This window comes from Chelon labrosus (assembly GCF_963514085.1).
Source record: "Chelon labrosus genome assembly, chromosome: 12".
In the NCBI taxonomy this organism is placed as follows: domain Eukaryota; kingdom Metazoa; phylum Chordata; class Actinopteri; order Mugiliformes; family Mugilidae; genus Chelon; species Chelon labrosus.
Genome location: NC_140345.1, coordinates 24,386,623 through 24,404,885, shown reverse-complemented (window position 1 = coordinate 24,404,885; position 18,263 = coordinate 24,386,623). Strand labels below are relative to the sequence as shown.

Here is an 18,263-nt window from a genome sequence, read left to right as displayed (position 1 = left end):
TTATCTTTGGGGTCATATAGGGTCAATTTGTCCCCATTCAAGAGATTTTATTGTATTTTTTTTGCTTCATATTTAATGACTTTTCCTAATTTAATGGGGGCACTGACACAGACACTGGCCCTGACATTCATTGATTCATCTTCTGTAACTGCTTATTCCTGTGAAGGGTTGCGGGGTATCCTGGAGCCTATCCCATCTGTCATCGGGCGAGAGGCGGGGTACACCCTGGACGGGTCGCCAGTCTTTCTCAGGGCTAACACAGAGAGACAGACAACCATTCACACTCACATGCACACCCTGACCAATTTAGAGTCACCAATGAACCTAACGAGCATGTCTTTGGACGGTGGGAAGAAGCTGGAGAGACGCAGATACAGGGAGAACATGCAAACTCCACACAGAAAGACCCATGGATTCGGACCTTCTTTCTGTGAGGCATCAGTGCTAACCACCACTCCACTGTTCCACCCGATTTTCTACATGAAAATGAAAATTTTGAAAAATGTCTTCAAAGTAAAAAAGTCTTCTTATGCCCTACAATAACACGCTGGGGCTGAAATTAAGAATATCCATGTATTTCAATGAGTGCCCTGTAAATGGTTAATGTCGTTCAATCTCATTGCACTCTACAACTTGCGTTCTGCAATGACAGTAAAGACTATTCTTATTCTTAATGCACCTCCATTTCAAAGGAAAAGCTCACACGGGACAAGAACTTGGTCTAAATAAGGTTTATTAAACTACAGAGGATAAATAAATGATTGTACGTAGTTAAGTAGCAAACATATACCAGTGAAAGTGAAGCAAAGGAACACAAGTGATCTGATCATCAGGAGGCTAAATAGCGCCTCAATGAGTGGACATGAGAATGTGTTTAAACTGAGCACATTTACAGGCTATGATAAACTTGGAAGACTCTTAAGATGAAAGTGTCAGGATTGAAGTCAATATTCATGACATAAAATCACTTGTCATTGAGCAGGAGTTACTTTGTGATGTTCTTCCACCAATTGGACGGCTCCTTCAGTCAAAACGAGGCATCCAGTGCCAGTAAACAGAATAGCAACATCAATTACAAAAGGCTTAGCATAATATGAAAATACACTTTGGTATTGGATAACACATCTCAGCAAAGAAAACAGATGCATCCATTATAAAAGCATTGGTTTTGATAATAGTATGACATTCAGACCTGAGGCGGGATGCAAGATCACAATCCCAATGACATACATGTATCAAATGATGCTGGTCATTTCACATATTGTCTCAGATGAGGGGTTTCCAACATTCCTGTAACAAGGCTGGTTGTTCTGCCCCGATGTCTGTGATACGTACACGCAGAAAATCCTCTTCACAGCGTTAACCTGCCGTCGTCTACAAAATTAAGGACAGCCGGATTGTCCACAGACTCTCTAGACCTGACCGATGCCTGCCCCATCTCAGTGTGCAGGCCCTTCTCCACATACTTGTGCAAAGTGCTGTAGTAGTGGTCTTTGGTACTAAACTTGTACAGAGAGGAGACGCCCTCCCAGTCCTTATTGGAGGGAGTGATAATGTTTTCGGGCATCGTCTTGTTGAAAAAGCTCTTCAGGTTCCTCTCGGCGAGCTCCTTGGCGTGTTTAGTGGTGTACGAATCGATCAGATTGTTCTCCTCCTGAGCATACGCCTTCCAGAACTTGAGCTGCAGATAGCTGATGGGGGATTTGCACCAAGCCACGCAGGTCAGCATGAGGCTGAACAACATGATGGAGGAGATGAGCAGCCAGCCCAGGATCTGTGTGCAGCGTTAACACACAGAATGATTCATAACCAGGTGTAAGGGGTTGTTAAGAACAGAAAACAGCTGAGACATTGAAATGAAAGTTAAAGATAAATAAGAAAAGGACAGTGTTGTGCAGTTCTGTAGATTATAAATTAGCATTTTAAAAGCTTGTATTTTCTTAATAAAGAGACACGGTCACTTTGAAGCTGCGTTATTTGTCTTGACAGTTGAATTTAATATCTTTATAGCAAGAGACTACATAATCCCATGTGCTCTTTCATAGTTTTGATGTCTTCAGTAATAAATTACACAATACAAACCACAAAACTTCATAAATGATTCCAAGCACAGCAAATATCTTTGGTGTAACAAATCAAGTCTCCTTAGCATTTCACCTTGAGACCTTAGTCATCAAGTATTAACTTCTCAACCAAGTGAATTTTGCAGCTCCAAGGCTCACATCTACAGCTCTGATCAACTGAGGGCATGTTAAAAAGAAGATGCTGCTGTTCGTTCTGGAGCTGCAACAGATAAATCATAGACTGACATCTAAAACATGTTTTTTTTCCAATGATACGCAATCTACCTACACTACCGATCAATACAATCTAATAAATTGCAAATCACATCAGAAGCAAATGATAATAAATCCAGAGAAGGCACAACATACCAAACGGTTCCAGAAACTGGTAGAGCTTCTCCCCTATGAGGATGGCATCCGAGTACTGACGCATGTAATAGTGGATGATGGCTTGATTATAGTAGAGAACACTGAATTCAACATCATCCAAACCGTCAACATCCTCTCCTGATGCGTGAACCTGAAAGATACAAGTAGCGTAACAGATTAAATGTTGCTGCCCCGGGATGGTACGCCGCTCATGTGTCACACCAGTACCACAAACCAGTTTCCTCAACAAAAGTGGTGTGTCACGGTCAGACTGTGTTTACTCTCGACGTTAGAGCAGCAGAGAAAATAAATACGTTGCTTAAGGATCAGGGGAGGGGACACTTACATTGGGAAAAACTGGTATGTGTAGGTAAAGTACAAGCAGTATACCATTCGAAAGAATTACACATAATCCAAGACATTGCGAAAAAACAAAGTGCTGTGTTCACCAAGATTATTTATTGAAAATAAATTTAGCTTTAAGTAAAAGCAAGAGAAAAAATATGATCCATATTTTATCTATTACCTGGTTCTTCACTGCCATCAGCGTCTGCTTCAGCGTCCCCACAGTGGTCTGATCGCTTTTGTAAAACTCAACAACTGCTTTATTCATGGCAATCTTTGTTGAGCTCCTGCAGGGCTTCAAGGTGTTTGAGGGACTCATCATAATTCCTGGCCTTTGAAGGACACAGACACACACAATTCATAAAATGTATGATCTGCGTACACGCTTATGGTTTTTAATGTTTGTTTATTCGCGTATTTGACTTAAACTCACGTTAATTAATTTATTTTTTTAGTTGGACTTGGCTTGGTACAGCATACATCTGAACTAAGCTAACTTCCACCTTTCAGTGTTACACCTACAACTATTTGGCTGAAAACCGAATCATAACCTAATGAGCCACTGAGCAAACATGAGCTATTATTTTTTAAAGTAGTTATTAATTTTACAAAACTGCGTAACTGCATAGGAGGAGACTTTTGCATATGTTACATAGTTTCATTGATTTAAAACGAGGGAGAGTGAAGTTTAAGGTAAGATTAGTATAACATTAGATTAACTTGCATACTCACATTGGCACATATGCATTCACACACTATATATTGATTTATATACCTGTATACATACATAGAAGAGGAACATACTAAAGCCTAACTCAGCTGAAATTACCTTGTTTTTAAATAAAAATCTCTAAACCACCCAAATCCCCTTCCCAGTTCCCCCACAAGCATTTTGTACAACTACTGTCATCACCGTCCCTTGATGCACAAGCATTTCACTTATTTTGTAAATATATTTTTGTATTTCTATCAATCTTATAAAAGCATATATTTAAAACATACAGTATTATATGATGTCAAACTCATACAAGTATATTATTTTCTATAAAAGAAAAAAATTCAAGCATTTCAAGATGCACAGATCCTTTATTGTTAAGCAAAAACAACTTTCTGTTTCGCGACCCTTCGTTTCATGCGAATGCGATGTGTAATATTATCCAGCAGATGTCGCCACATTTAATTGTATGAAATGCTTCGAAACACCTGAACCATTTCAACACAATTGCTTCAGATTGATTCAGTGGTTGAGAAAGCTTCGGTTTCTCCATCACAAGCTGACACAGCTGTTTTCTGCCATTTCCGGGGGATTTTTTAAAAAAACACTCCAAAAGATGTACTCGCAGTTAAATTGAAATTAATTTCCGTTGGTGGGCAGAGGAGAGGAGAAGTGTATTAGTAAAGAAAAACGTAATCTCCCAAGTATTTCGCATACAAGATGGCTAGTTTAAATCAGTATGGTCCGCTCTAAACACATTCTTCTACGCTGTTTGGTAACGGTTTGTAACCAACGGGCTTCAAGCACAGCACCGCCCCCTGCTGACGTGATCGCGTCACGTCAATGTCAATTTCTTCTTCTTCTTCTTCTCCGTCTTCTTCTGCGTCTTCTTCTTCTTCTGTATTTTTGGCAGTCGTCCTCCTCTGAAAAGATAATTTAACTGTCTTCAAAACTAGCAAGAACGATTCGGAACAACCAGAAAGATGTCTTCTAGCATCCAATGCCGGATTTCTTTTTATTATTATTATTATTATTATTTATTTATTTATTATTTATTTATTTATTTTGCAAAGTTTAACCAAAGGCATTTTTAGTGTATTCAGCATTTTTTTTTTAAATTTTTTTAGAAACTTTCTTCAGATTTATTTATTTTTTTGACCAAAGATCTAAACTCAGTAACTTATTAAGCAATGAGATATTAGTTGTAAATGAACCAAAGTCCATCACTGAATGAAGAATGTAACTATTTGTCTATAAAACTTGAAGTATTAGTACTAAATTGTTTGATTTTTGTGTTGATCTTTGCCTCTACTCTGGGTTGACATGGATTTTCTAGACACGAAAAAAGACCAGGCTTTCTCCAGACAGTTTAACAATTTTCTATCAAGACCATATTAACTCCACTCAGAGAGTCAGCAGCTAAAAGTGTTATCACTGGCCAAAGAAAACTATGGAGTTCACACACCAGTTCCACATGAATCTTACATGCATTGATGTAACCGAGTTTCATTATCACACACATAGACAACAAGCTTCCCACATTTGCGTTTCTCCTTAGCCAGCAGTTTCAAAAAGGAAATGTCGCCATGTTGGACATTGGTCAAGTTTCTAATTTCACACAAACTGCTACAGAGGGTGTGCCACTGAATAATGTACACAATCCTCAAAATCCTCAAATAAAAATGATTGAAAAGCGAAGAATAAAAGAAAGGATGCAACCCCGGGTGTCATATTTCTTTGAAAAACTCATTTTTTTTTTAAATTTATTTTTTTTTTGCTTCCCATATTCGCTTTAACCTTGATGAACCTTTCATCTGCAAATTTTTTTTTTTCTTTTATTGTCACCGGTGTACAGTATGTCTTTTGACCACAATATAAAGAAGACAACAGACAGAAACACAAACTAAAACACTTAAAGGAGTGCAACGCTCCAGTTTCCAATTACTTTCATGTGAATCAAAAACAACAACAACAGGGAAGTAGAGACGCCTCCATCGAGAACAGAGACAAACTGTCACAACCTGCACACAAAGAGACGGTGGGGAAGTTCCGCTTGTGGTTTGTCATGCAACTCAAACTGCAGTGCATCACACAACATAGGAAACAGTCTCTTTACGTACGTTCGCAATAAATCAAAGTAATTTGTGATTAAAGTAAAAAGTCAGCATTTTTATGAAGATGTGGTTAGCTCTTATACGTGCTGTTTGAAGACGGAGCATTTCCAGTTGGAACAAGGCACGTGGTGAAGTTATAACTCACATGAATCTTTGACCGCACCACTTCTCTTTACGCGTTGCTGGTCGTGTTCATATGTGTTCATCTTTAATTGGTATTACTCGTCTGTGTTAGTCAAGCTTCCAACTGTCACTGTTGCCTTTTATCCTTTTTTTAAATATATTAAAAGCTTTCTTAAGTTTCACCTTTCTCACTTTGACCAGTATTTGTCATGGGACACTTCCCAGTTTGAGGACTTCACTCCGGCCTTCATCTCCGGGGACCTCACATAGACAACACACACACAGGAGCACAGGTGGAAGAAAAAGTCACAGCAGTGGTTGTTTTTTCCTTAGGACACCGGAGAAGGCCGGACAATCACAAGAGATGCTGGTGACCTTCTACCGCTGCTCAGCAAACATACTGCATCTCAATGTGGTATCGCAGCAGACAGGACGGCACTTCAGCGCCTTGTGTCCGGTGCACAAAAGATAATTGGGACTCGTGCCTCAGGAAAGCGACCAGCGAGGACCTGTGAGGTCCTTACACGGCAGACAGTTTCTTCCCCAGAGCTGTTGCTGCTCTAAATCAACCCAAGAAACTCTCTCACACGCAACCATGTCGACACAAGTAGTGTCCTAATGTTGTCTTATGTGCTAATGTGTATGTTGACAAGTGTCTGAACCAGCACTTATGTTCTAATGGTGTAAATACATTAATTTACATTAGTTTACCACTTAAGGACAAGGAACCATATATGGTTACTTCACTGACTTTGATTTTCTACATGAAAATGAAAAATTTTGAAAAATGTCTTCAAAGTAAAAAAGTCTTCTTATGCCCTACAATAACACTCTGGGACTGAAATTAAGTATTTCCATGTATTTCAATGAGTGCCCTGTAAATGGTCGTTTAATCTCATTGCACTCTACAACTTGCGTCTTAAAGTGACAGTAAAGACTATTCTTATTCTTAATTCACCTCCATTTCAAAGGAATAGCTCACATGGGACAAGAACTTGGTCTAAATAAGGTTTATTAAATTACGGAGGATAAATAAATGATTGTACGTAGTTAAGTAGTGAACAGATACCAGTGAAAGTAAAGCAAAGGAACACAAGTGATCTGAGCACAAAGGCTCAGAGTCAAACTATGAAAAAGCATGAAGGCTAAAAAATAGCCAGGCCATTTTATGACCTGAGTGTCTGGGACACTTTCGTATTAGATAATACAGCTCAGCATAGAAAAGAGATGCATCCATGATAAAAGCATTGGTTTTGATAATAGTATGACATTCAAACCTGAGGTGGGATGCAAGATCACAATCCCAGTGACATACATGTATCAAATGATGCTGCTCATTTCACATATTGTCTCAGGTGAGGGGTTTCCAACATTCCTGTAACAAGGCTGGTTGTTCTGCCCCGATGTCTGTGATACGTACACGCAGAAAATCCTCCTCACAGCGTTAACCTGGCGTTGTCCACAAAATGAAGGACAGCTGGATTGTCTACAGACTCTCTAGACCTGACCGATGCCTCCCCCATCTCAGTGTGCAGGTGCTCCTCCACATACTTGTGCAAAGTGCTGCAGTGGTGGTCTTTGGTACTAAACTTGTACAGAGAGGAGATGCCCTCCCAGTCCTCATTGGAGGGAGTGATAATGTTTTCGGGAGGCGTCTTTTTGAAAAAGCTCTTCAGGTTCCTCTCGGCGAGCTCCTTGGCGTGTTTAGTGGTGTACGAATCGATCAGATTGTTCTCCTCCTGAGCATACGCCTTCCAGAACTTGAGCTGCAGATAGCTGATGGGGGATTTGCACCGAGCCACGCAGGTCATCATGAGGCTGAACAACATGATGGCGGTGATGAGCAGCCAGCCCAGGATCTGTGGTCAGCGTTAACGCACAGAATGATTCATAACCAGATGTAAGGGGATGTTAAGAACAGAAAACAGCTGAGACATTGAAATGAAAGTTAAAGATAAATAAGAAAAGGACAGTTCTGTACAATTCTGTAGATTATAAATTAGCATATGAGGGCAGAGTGTCTCTGTTTGAAATTGCTGTAAATTTAAATTAAAATATCAACAGTATGATCCTGTTATATCTAAATGCAGGACATTATTGTCCATTGTATTTAGTGAGATCAAATATAACAGTGTTTTACGGTATTGATAGGTCAAAGGAGAAAAAAGGGGTTGTTTTTTTCCACTGCACTGAAAACAAAACTTAGTGTGTGTGTCGGCACAAGTGGAAATGATTCATCCGTATCCATCTTGTAAACTAATGGGTGATTACCATTTTCCCTTTGCTTGTTAGAACAGCAACATGTGTTTTCTTTAACAGGATTGTCATCTGACTGAGTGAAAGTTAGTAGACTTGGATTTATCATTAGAGTTTGTTCTCTGAGAATAAAGTTTTGTCCGTTTTAAAAGCTTGTGTTTTACAAAGACACACGTGATCACTTTGAAGTTGCATTATTTGTCTTGAAAGTTGAATTTTAATGTAATATCTTTATAGCAAGACTGCCGAGGAATAATTCATCAAGTTACAATGTTTAGAAATAAAAAACTGAATTGTCTCAATCTAAAAATACGTTCGACACGGAGCAGTGTTAAATCTTGGAAGTATACCATAGCTTTATATGTATCTATTGTGAATGCAAATCAGCCTGGATTAACTGCTTATCATTCACCTGTATATTACTGCAAAGGTGGAAGAGACCAGATTTATGTTGTGATTGATGATAATGAATTTCAAAAAACAGCAGTTCAGTAACGTTACAGTAACTGGCTACATGCAGTGCAGGCTGCAGTCTGAACTTTAAACTAAATTGCTTAGTGAAATAAATTTGACCTCACCTGAGAATGAGCGCGCAAGGTGAGCAGAATATCGTCTCTCACAGCCTTTGGTACTTCACTTCCTTTATCACAGGGAAACCTGTACAGCTCCTTCTCACACTTCAAACCAACCTCGCCATCCCCGCACACATGCCTGTTGTAAGCGCTCACGTTTGTCCCGGTCATTGCGCACTCGTAGTAGTTCCCGTTGAGCAGAGCCACGGCAATCCAAGTGGACGGCGCCACCACCGCGCCGCAACTGATCTGCCACAGGACCTCGGCGGCTGTGGCCATCCTGCAGCTGAGAGGCTCGGCCTTGCGACGGCACAGAGCCGTCAGCAGCTTCCACAGATTGTTACTCAGGATGTAACTCAGCAGCAGCAGAGCCATAGGGCGGGCACCAACAAGAACACCATACCGTAGACGAAGTTCAGGTCGTTGCAGGGACACTTGAACACAGCCGAGGAGAAGATCTGCTCTCCTCCCACAGTTAGCAGGGCGATCAACCCGAAACCAAGGTTGGTCTGTTTGTTGGCAATGTCCAGAACCAACTTGAACTTGTCCATCTCTGACCTCCGCCAGACAGTGGGATTAAAAAAGTAACACTTCCACCTTTAATGTCTGTCTGTTGTCACCCCGCCCCCGTCCGCCCCTGCTGCTGATGACCTACTGTAATAGAAGATGATGAATGGATGAATACGCACTCTCAGTGTGGTCACATTATAATACTAGCACTGTAAATGTTTACTTGAGCTCCAAACAGGCCGTTTAACACAAAGACTTAAACCTTCTATGAAACCTTCACATGGCCATAAATGTCTGTGGCACTGAGACACTGAACCAGTGACTTTGAGAATTATGACCAAACTATGAGTAATGAACATATAAATAATACAAGCAGGGTTTAGAGATATTAGATCAGTGAAACACACTGGCTTTAAATAAAGATAGTTTTAACCCTCCTATTATCTTTGAGGTCATATGGGGTCAATTTGTCCCCATTCAACAGATTTTTTATGTTTTTTTAATGACTTTAATGACTTTTCCTGATTTAATGGGGACACTGACACAGACATTGGCCCTGACATTCATGCATTTATCTTCTGTAACCGCTTGTTCCTGTTAAGGGTTGCAGGGTCTGCTGGAGCTTATCCCAGCTGTCATCGGGCGAGAGGCGGGGTACACCCTGGACAGGTCGCCAGTCTATCGCAGGGCTAACAGACAGACAACCATTCACACTCACATGCACACCCTGACCGATTTAGAATCACCAATGAACCTAACGAGCATGTCTTTGGACGGTGGGAAGAAGCTGGAGAGACGCAGATACAGGGAGAACATGCAAACTCCACACAGAAAGGCAGGTGGACTCGAACCCAGAACCTTCTTTCTGTGAGGCATCAGTGCTAACCACCACTCCACTGTCCCACCCGATTTTCTACATGAAAATGAAAATTTTTAAAAATGTCTTCAAAGTAAAAAAGTTTTCTTATGCCCTACAATAACACTCTGGGACTGAAATTAAGAATATCCATGTATTTCAATGAGTGCCCTGTAAATGGTTAATGTCGTTCAGTCTCATTGCACTCTACAACTTGCGTTCTGCAATGACAGTAAAGACTGTTCTTATTCCTAATGCACCTCCATTTCAAAGGAATAGCTTACATGGGACAAGAACTTGGTCTAAATAAGGTTTATTAAACTACAGAGGATAAATAAATTATTGTACGTTGTTAAGTAGCAAACATATACCAGTGAAAGTGAAGCAAAGGAACACAAGTGATCTGATCATCAGGAGGCTAAATAGCGCCTAAATGAGTGGACATGAGAATGTGTTTAAACTGAGCACATTTACAGAACTTGGAAGACTCTTAAGATGAAAGTGTCAGGATTGAAGTCAATATTCATGACATAAAATCGCTTGTCATTGAGCAGGAGTTACTTTGTGATGTTCTTCCACCAATTGGACGGCTCCTTCAGTCAAAACGAGGCATCCAGTGCCAGTAAACAGAATAGCAACATCAATTACAAAAGGCTTAGCATAATATGAAAATACACTTTGGTATTGGATAACACATCTCAGCAAAGAAAACAGATGCATCCATTATAAAAGCATTGGTTTTGATAATAGTATGACATTCAGACCTGAGGCGGGATGCAAGATCACAATAATGACATACATGTATCAAATGATGCTGCTCATTTCACATATCGTCTCAGATGAGGGGTTTCCAAATCCTCTTCACAGCGTTAACCTGCCGTCATCTACAAAATGAAGGACAGCCGGATTGTCCACAGACTCTCTAGACCTGACCGATGCCTGCCCCATCTCAGTGTGCAGGCCCTTCTCCACATACTTGTGCAAAGTGCTGTAGTAGTGGTCTTTGGTTCTAAACTTGTACAGAGAGGAGATGCCCTCCCAGTCCTCATTGGAGGGAGTGATAATGTTTTCGGGCATCGTCTTGTTGAAAAAGCTCTTCAGGTTCCTCTCGGCGAGCTCCTTGGCGTGTTTAGTGGTGTACGAATTGATCAGATTGTTCTCCTCCTGAGCCAGTGTTTCCCACACACCGACCAAAAAAAAAACAAAAAAAAAAACACGCAGCGTATTCGTTCAGCTGCATTTCCTTTCCCTGCTCTCTCTTCGTCTCTCTGTCACTCACGCGTCTCTCTCTCTCTCTCACACACACACACACACACACACACACACAGCCCCTCCCACCCTCCGTGCACACCACGTCTGTCTGGATCATCTGTGGAAGCGTGGCCTATCATCAGGGGCGGAGTGGCAATCGGGACGACCGGGACTTTTTCCCGGTCGGCCGGCCGAAGGATTTACGCAGCGAATCACAAATTGAGCGGCCGCGAGGCGAACGCGACCGGCCTGAGCTTATCAGAATCATTGACATTACTAAATTCTCCGCGAATAGCGGCCAAATAGGCTACTCCCATATATATATTATTTAGTATGATGATAGGCTATCATCCGTGGAAGACGTGGAAATCCCTTTAGGGGCAGTCCTCATGCATATACCCTATCCAATCGTTCTTTTCATTCCCCAACCCCCCCCCCCCCCCCCCCCCCCCCATTCACCTGTATATAAAGGTGGAAGATGACAGATTTATGTTGTGATTGGTGGTAAACACTGAATTTCAACAACAGCAAGATACCAATAACTTTATAATAACTGGCTACATGCAGTACAGGATGCAGTTTGAACTTTAAATAGCTTTGTGAAACATTTGACCTCGTGATTCGTGCGGTTTTTACGCAGCAAACTACTAACCTGAGAATGAGCGCGCAGGGTGAGCAGAATATCGTCTCTCGCAGCCTCTGGTACTTCACTTCCTTTATCACAGGGAAACCTGTACAGCTCCTTCTCACACTTCACCCCAACCTCGCCATCCCCGCACAGATGCCTGTTGTAAGCGCTCACGTTGGAAACCCCCAGAGCAAGCCTGAAGGCAACGGTGGCAAGGAAAAACTCCCTTTTAACAGGAAGAAACCTCGAGCAGAACCCAGCTCATATGGAGGGACCCATCTGCCTAAGGCCAGCCGGGTACAGACAGAAGAAAGAGAGAAGAGAACAGCAAAGAGAGAAGAGAAGAGAACAGCAAGATAAACATACATCTGTCATAGATACACATATCTGACTAAAGCGTACATGTGGAATCTTATGATACAAACTGATGATGTTACATGACAGTTTGAAAATGTAAGAGGAATCATAGGCAGGTTGGAGAATTGTTCATTCAGGTAGGAGTGGATAACTGCAGGATTCCATGAAGACTGGGCAGGCTGATGAGACCACGACAACAGATGTAGTATGGAGCTCTACAGGAAACACACAACTCCAGGCCAGAGATACTCACAAGAAGAAGGAGGGGAGGGGAGGGTAGGGACACACAGCAGTTAACATTCTACATAGTAATAGCACAGAATTGCATGACTAGTAGTAGATAGGAAATTAGAGGGCAAGAGCTCTGTGCCAGAGAAAAGAAAGTGGAGGATGCGAGAGAGGAGAGAGAAGAAAGAAGGAGGACACGTGTTTGGTGCATCGTCCCCCAGCAGCCTAGGCCTATAGCAGCATAACTAAGGGATGGTTTAGTCCAGCCCTAACTATGAGCTTGATCAAAAAGGAAAGTCTTAAGCCTGACCTTAAAAACAGAGAGAGTGTCTGCCTCCCGAACCCAAACTGGGAGCTGGTTCCACAGGAGAGGAGCCTGATAGCTGAAAGCTCTACTTCCCATTCTACTTTTTGAAATTCTAGGAACCACAAGTAGGCCTGCACTTTCAGACCGAAGTGATCTGTTGGGATGATATGGTACAATGATGGAGCTAGGCCTTTAAGGGCCTTGTATGTAAGGAGGAGGATTTTAAATTCTATTCTAGACTTTAAAGGGAGCCAGTGAAGAGAAGCTAAAACTGGAGTAATATGATCTCTCTTGCTAATTCCTGTCAATGCTCTTGCTGCGGCATTTTGAATCAACTGGAGGCTTTTTAAAGAGCTATTTGGACAGCCAGACAGTAATGAATTACAATAATCCAGTCTGGACAACACAAATGCATGAACTAGTTTTTCAGCATCACTCTGAGACAGGATGTTCCTAATTTTGACGATATTACGCAGGTGAAAGAAGGCAGTCCTGGTCACTTGCTTTATGTGACATTTAAAGGACATATCCTCATCAAATATAACACCAAGGTTTTTTACAGTAGTACTGGAGGCCAAGGTAATGCCATCCAAAGACACCACGTGATTAGATAATGAATCTCTGAAATGCTTAGGACCGAATACAATAACTTCTGTTTTGTCTGAGTTTAAGAGTAGGAAATTAAAGGTCATCCAAGCCTTTATGTCTTTAAGGCATGCTTGGAGTTTAACCAACTGATTAGTTTCATCTGATTTCATGGATAAATATAGCTGGGTGTCGTCTGCATAGCAATGAAAGTTTATGCCATGTTTTCTAATAATCTTGCCTAATGGCAACATGTATAACGTGAAGAGTATTGGTCCTAGCACAGAACCCTGAGGAACTCCGTAACTTGCTTTTGTATAAGTAGAGGAATCATTATTGACATGAACAAACTGGAATCTGTCAGACAGATAGGATTCAAACCAGTTTAATGCAGTTCCTTTAATCTTGACCTCACTTTCAAGTCTCTGTAGTAAAATATTATGATCAATAGTGTCAAATGCAGCACTAAGATCTAGCAGAACAAGTATAGAGACAAGTCCACTGTCTGAAGCCATGAGGAGATCATTGGTAACTTTAACCAAAGCTGTTTCTGTACTATGATGAACTCTAAAACCTGACTGAAACTCTTCAAACAGACCATTCTTGTTTAAGTGGTCACACAACTGATAAGCAACAACTTTTTCTAGAATTTTGGAAATAAAAGGAAGGTTGGAGATTGGTCTATAGTTGGCTAAAACATCTGGATCTAGAGTGGCTTTCTTGAGTAAGGGCTTAATTACAGCAATCTTAAAAGACTGAGGCACATATCCTGTTAATAAAGATACATTTATCTGGTTCAGTATGGAGGTGTTAATTAATGGAAAAACTTCTTTGAGCAATTTAGTTGGGATTGGATCTAGAAGACAGGTTGATGGTTTAGATGCTGTAATTGTTGAAGAGAGCTCAAGAAGATCTACTGGGGAGAAGGATTCCAGATATTGATAAGGTCTTACAAAAGTTTCTAATGTCACTGTACTTACATCTTTAACAGCTGTTGGAAGGATGCCTTGAATATTTTCTCGAATGCCGACAATTTTATTAGTAAAGAAGCTCATGAAGTCATTACTACTGAGGGCTAAAGGAATAGACGGCTCAACAGAGCTGTGGCTCTTTGTCAGCCTGGCTACAGGGCTGAAAACAAATCTGGGGTTGTTCTTGTTTTCTTCTATTAATGATGAATAATATGCTGTTCTAATACTACTGAGAGCTTTTTTATAAGTTGTTAAATTATCTTTCCAGGCTATGCGAGCTTCTTCAGAATTAGTGGAAAGCCAAATTCTTTCTAGCTTTCGGACTGCCTGTTTTAAACAGCGCAACTGTGAATTATACCATGGAGCTAGCCTCCTCCGATTCATGACCTTCTTTTTCAGAGGAGCAACTAAGTTTAGAGTTGAACTAAGCGATGCTGCAGTGCCATCGACAAAATAATCTATTAGTGCAGGGGTTAAATTGTGGTTGCTGTCGTCCACAACATTGGCACATGGCACTGGGGTAAATAACGAAGGAATTAATTCTTTATATCTAGTTACAGCATCATCAGATAAACATCTACTGTAATGAAATGTCTTTTCAGTTCCTGTGTAATCCATTATTGTAAATTCAAAAGTTATGAGGAAATGATCAGACAAAAGAGGGTTATGAGTAAATACTGTTAAACCTTCAGTTTCTATGCCATATGTTAGGACAAGATCTAAGGTGTGATTAAAACTGTGAGTTGATCCATTTACATTCTGAGAAAAGCCAATTGAATCTAATAATGATGTAAATGAGGAGCTAAGGCTGTCACTGACAACATCAACATGGATGTTAAAGTCACCTACTATAATGACTTTATCTGTTCTAAGAACTAAATCACATAAAAACTCAGATAAATTCAGCTAAAAACTCAGAATAAGGAGCAGGTGGGCGATACACCACAACAAAAAGAATAGTTTTTTGTATTTTCTGGTCTGGATGGGGAAGACTAAGAGTAGGACTTTCAAATGAATTAAAGGAGTAAAGACTATTCTTATTCTTAATTCACCTCCATTTCAAAGGAACAACATACATGGGACAAGAACTTGGTCTAAATAAGGTTTATTAAACTACAGAGGATAAATAAATGATTGTACGTGGTTAAGTAGTAAACATATACCAGTGAAAGTGAAGCAAAGGAACACAAGTGATCTGATCATAAGGAGGCTAAATAACATCTAAATGAGTGGACATGAGAATGTGTTTAAACTGAGCACATTTACAGGCTATGATAAACTTGGAAGACTCTTAAGATGAAAGTGTCAGGATTGAAGTCAATATTCATGACATAAAATCGCTTGTCATTGAGCAGGAGTTACTTTGTGATGTTCTTCCACCAATTGGACGGCTCCTTCAGTCAAAACGAGGCATCCAGTGCCAGTAAACAGAATAGCAACATCAATTACAAAAGGCTTAGCATAATATGAAAATACACTTTGGTATTGGATAACACATATCAGCAAAGAAAACAGATGCATCCATTATAAAAGCATTGGTTTTGATAATAGTATGACATTCAGACCTGAGGCGGGATGCAAGATCACAATAATGACATACATGTATCAAATGATGCTGCTCATTTCACATATTGTCTCAGATGAGGGGTTTCCAAATCCTCTTCACAGCGTTAACCTGCCGTCATCTACAAAATGAAGGACAGCCGGATTGTCCACAGACTCTCTAGACCTGACCGATGCCTGCCCCATCTCAGTGTGCAGGCCCTTCTCCACATACTTGTGCAAAGTGCTGTAGTAGTGGTCTTTGGTTCTAAACTTGTACAGAGAGGAGACGCCCTCCCAGTCCTCATTGGAGGGAGTGATAATGTTTTCGGGCATCGTCTTGTTGAAAAAGCTCTTCACGTTCCTCTCGGCGAGCTCCTTGGCGTGTTTAGTGGTGTACGAATTGATCAGAATGTTCTCCTCCTGAGCATACGCCTTCCAGAACTTGAGCTGCAGATAGCTGATGGGGGATTTGCACCAAGCCACGCAGGTCAGCATGAGGCTGAACAACATGATGGAGGAGATGAGCAGCCAGCCCAGGATCTGTGTTCAGCGTTAACACATAGAATGATTCATAACCAGGTGTAAGGGGTTGTTAAGAACAGAAAACAGCTGAGACATTGAAATGAAAGTTAAAGATAAATAAGAAAAGGACAGTGTTGTGCAGTTCTGTAGATTATAAATTAGCATTTTAAAAGCTTGTATTTTCTTAATAAAGAGACACGGTCACTTTGAAGCTGCGTTATTTGTCTTGAAAGTTGAATTTAATATCTTTATAGCAAGACTGTCAAAGAATAATTCAAGTTACACTGTTTAGAAATAAAAAATGAACTGTCTCAATCTTAAAATATGTTCTACATGGAGCAGTGTTAAATCTTGGAAGTATACCTTAGATTTATATGTATCTATTGTGAAAAAAGGGCAAATTAACCTGGATTAACTGCTTATCATTCACCTGTATATTACTGTAAAGGTGGAGATGCCAGATTTATGTTGTGATTAATGATAAACAATGAATTTCAACAACAGCAAGATACCAGTAACTTTATAATAACTGGCTACATGCAGTACAGGATGCAGTTTGAATTTTAAATAGCTTTGTGAAACATTTGACCTTGTGATTCGTGCGGTTTTTACGCAGCAACCTACTAACCTGAGAATGAGCACGCAGGGTGAGCAGAATATCGTCTCTCACAGCCTTTGGTACTTCACTTCCTTTATCACAGGGAAACCTGTACAGCTCCTTCTCACACTTCTCCCGAACCTCGCCATCCCCGCACAGATGCCTGTTGTAAGCGCTCACGTTGGTCCCGGTCATTGCGCACTCGTAGTAGTTCCCGTTGAGCAGAGCCACGGCAATCCAAGTGGACGGCGCCACCACCGCGCCGCAACTGATCTGCAACAGGACCACGATGGCGGTGGTCATCCTCCTGCAGCGGCGAGGGTTGGCCTTGCGATTGCACAGACCGGTCAGCAGCTTCCACATCTTCTTACTCAGGATGTAACTCAGCAGCAGCAGAGCCAGAGCGGGCACCAACAAGAACACCATACCGTAGACGAAGTTCATGTCGTTGCACGGACACTTGAACACAACCCAGGAGAAGATCTGCTCTCCTCCCGCCGTCAGCAGGGCGATCAACCCAAAACCAAGGTTGGTCTGTTTGCTGGCAATGTCCAGAACCAACCTGAACTTGTCCATCTCTGACTGCCGCGAGACACTAGTGGGAGTAAAAAAGTCACACTTTCACTTCCACCTTTAACGTCTGTTTGTGGTCACCGCGCCCCTGCTGTTGAGGACCTGCTGTAATAGAGGATGATGAGTGGATGAATACGCACTCTCAGTGTGATCAGATTATAATACTAGCAAATACTAGTTTAATCGCATTGCACTCTACAATTCGCGTTCTGCAATGACAGTAAAGACTATTCTTATTCTTAATTCACCTCCATTTCAAAGGAATAACGTACATGGGACAAGAACTTGGTCTAAATAAGGTTTATTAAACTACAGAGGATAAATAAATGATTGTACGTGGTTAAGTAGTAAACATATACCAGTGAAAGTGAAGCAAAGGAACACAAGTGATCTGATCATCAGGAGGCTAAATAACACCTAAATGAGTGGACATGAGAATGTGTTTAAACTGAGCACATTTACAGGCTATGATAAACTTGGAAGACTCTTAAGATGAAAGTGTCAGGATTGAAGTCAATATTCATGACATAAAATCGCTTGTCATTGAGCAGGAGTTACTTTGTGATGTTCTTCCACCAATTGGACGGCTCCTTCAGTCAAAACGAGGCATCCAGTGCCAGTAAACAGAATAGCAACATCAATTACAAAAGGCTTAGCATAATATGAAAATACACTTTGGTATTGGATAACACATATCAGCAAAGAAAACAGATGCATCCATTATAAAAGCATTGGTTTTGATAATAGTATGACATTCAGACCTGAGGCGGGATGC

General features: G+C 40.9%; 2 protein-coding genes across 2 annotated transcripts; both read right to left on the bottom strand.

Annotated features, from left to right (window-relative positions):
- Positions 1 to 712: 712 nt before the first annotated feature.
- LOC311497643 (calcium homeostasis modulator protein 6-like) lies at positions 713 to 9,446 on the bottom strand. Its single transcript, XM_084557980.1, is given in 3 exon segments — positions 713 to 1,774; positions 8,564 to 8,929; positions 8,932 to 9,446. Coding segments are annotated over 3 exon segments (966 nt in total). The 5' UTR covers positions 9,109 to 9,446; the 3' UTR covers positions 713 to 1,351.
- Positions 9,447 to 13,725: 4,279 nt separating this feature from the next.
- On the bottom strand, positions 13,726 to 17,491 carry LOC311496550 (calcium homeostasis modulator protein 6-like; the record flags this gene model as incomplete). The annotated part of the gene is made up of 3 exons (XM_084556437.1): positions 13,726 to 16,335; positions 16,681 to 16,697; positions 16,855 to 17,491. 3 exons carry the CDS (start codon positions 17,489 to 17,491, stop codon positions 15,913 to 15,915), a joined length of 1,077 nt encoding a protein of 358 aa, XP_084412563.1. The 3' UTR covers positions 13,726 to 15,912.
- Between the last annotated feature and the right edge of the window lie 772 nt (positions 17,492 to 18,263).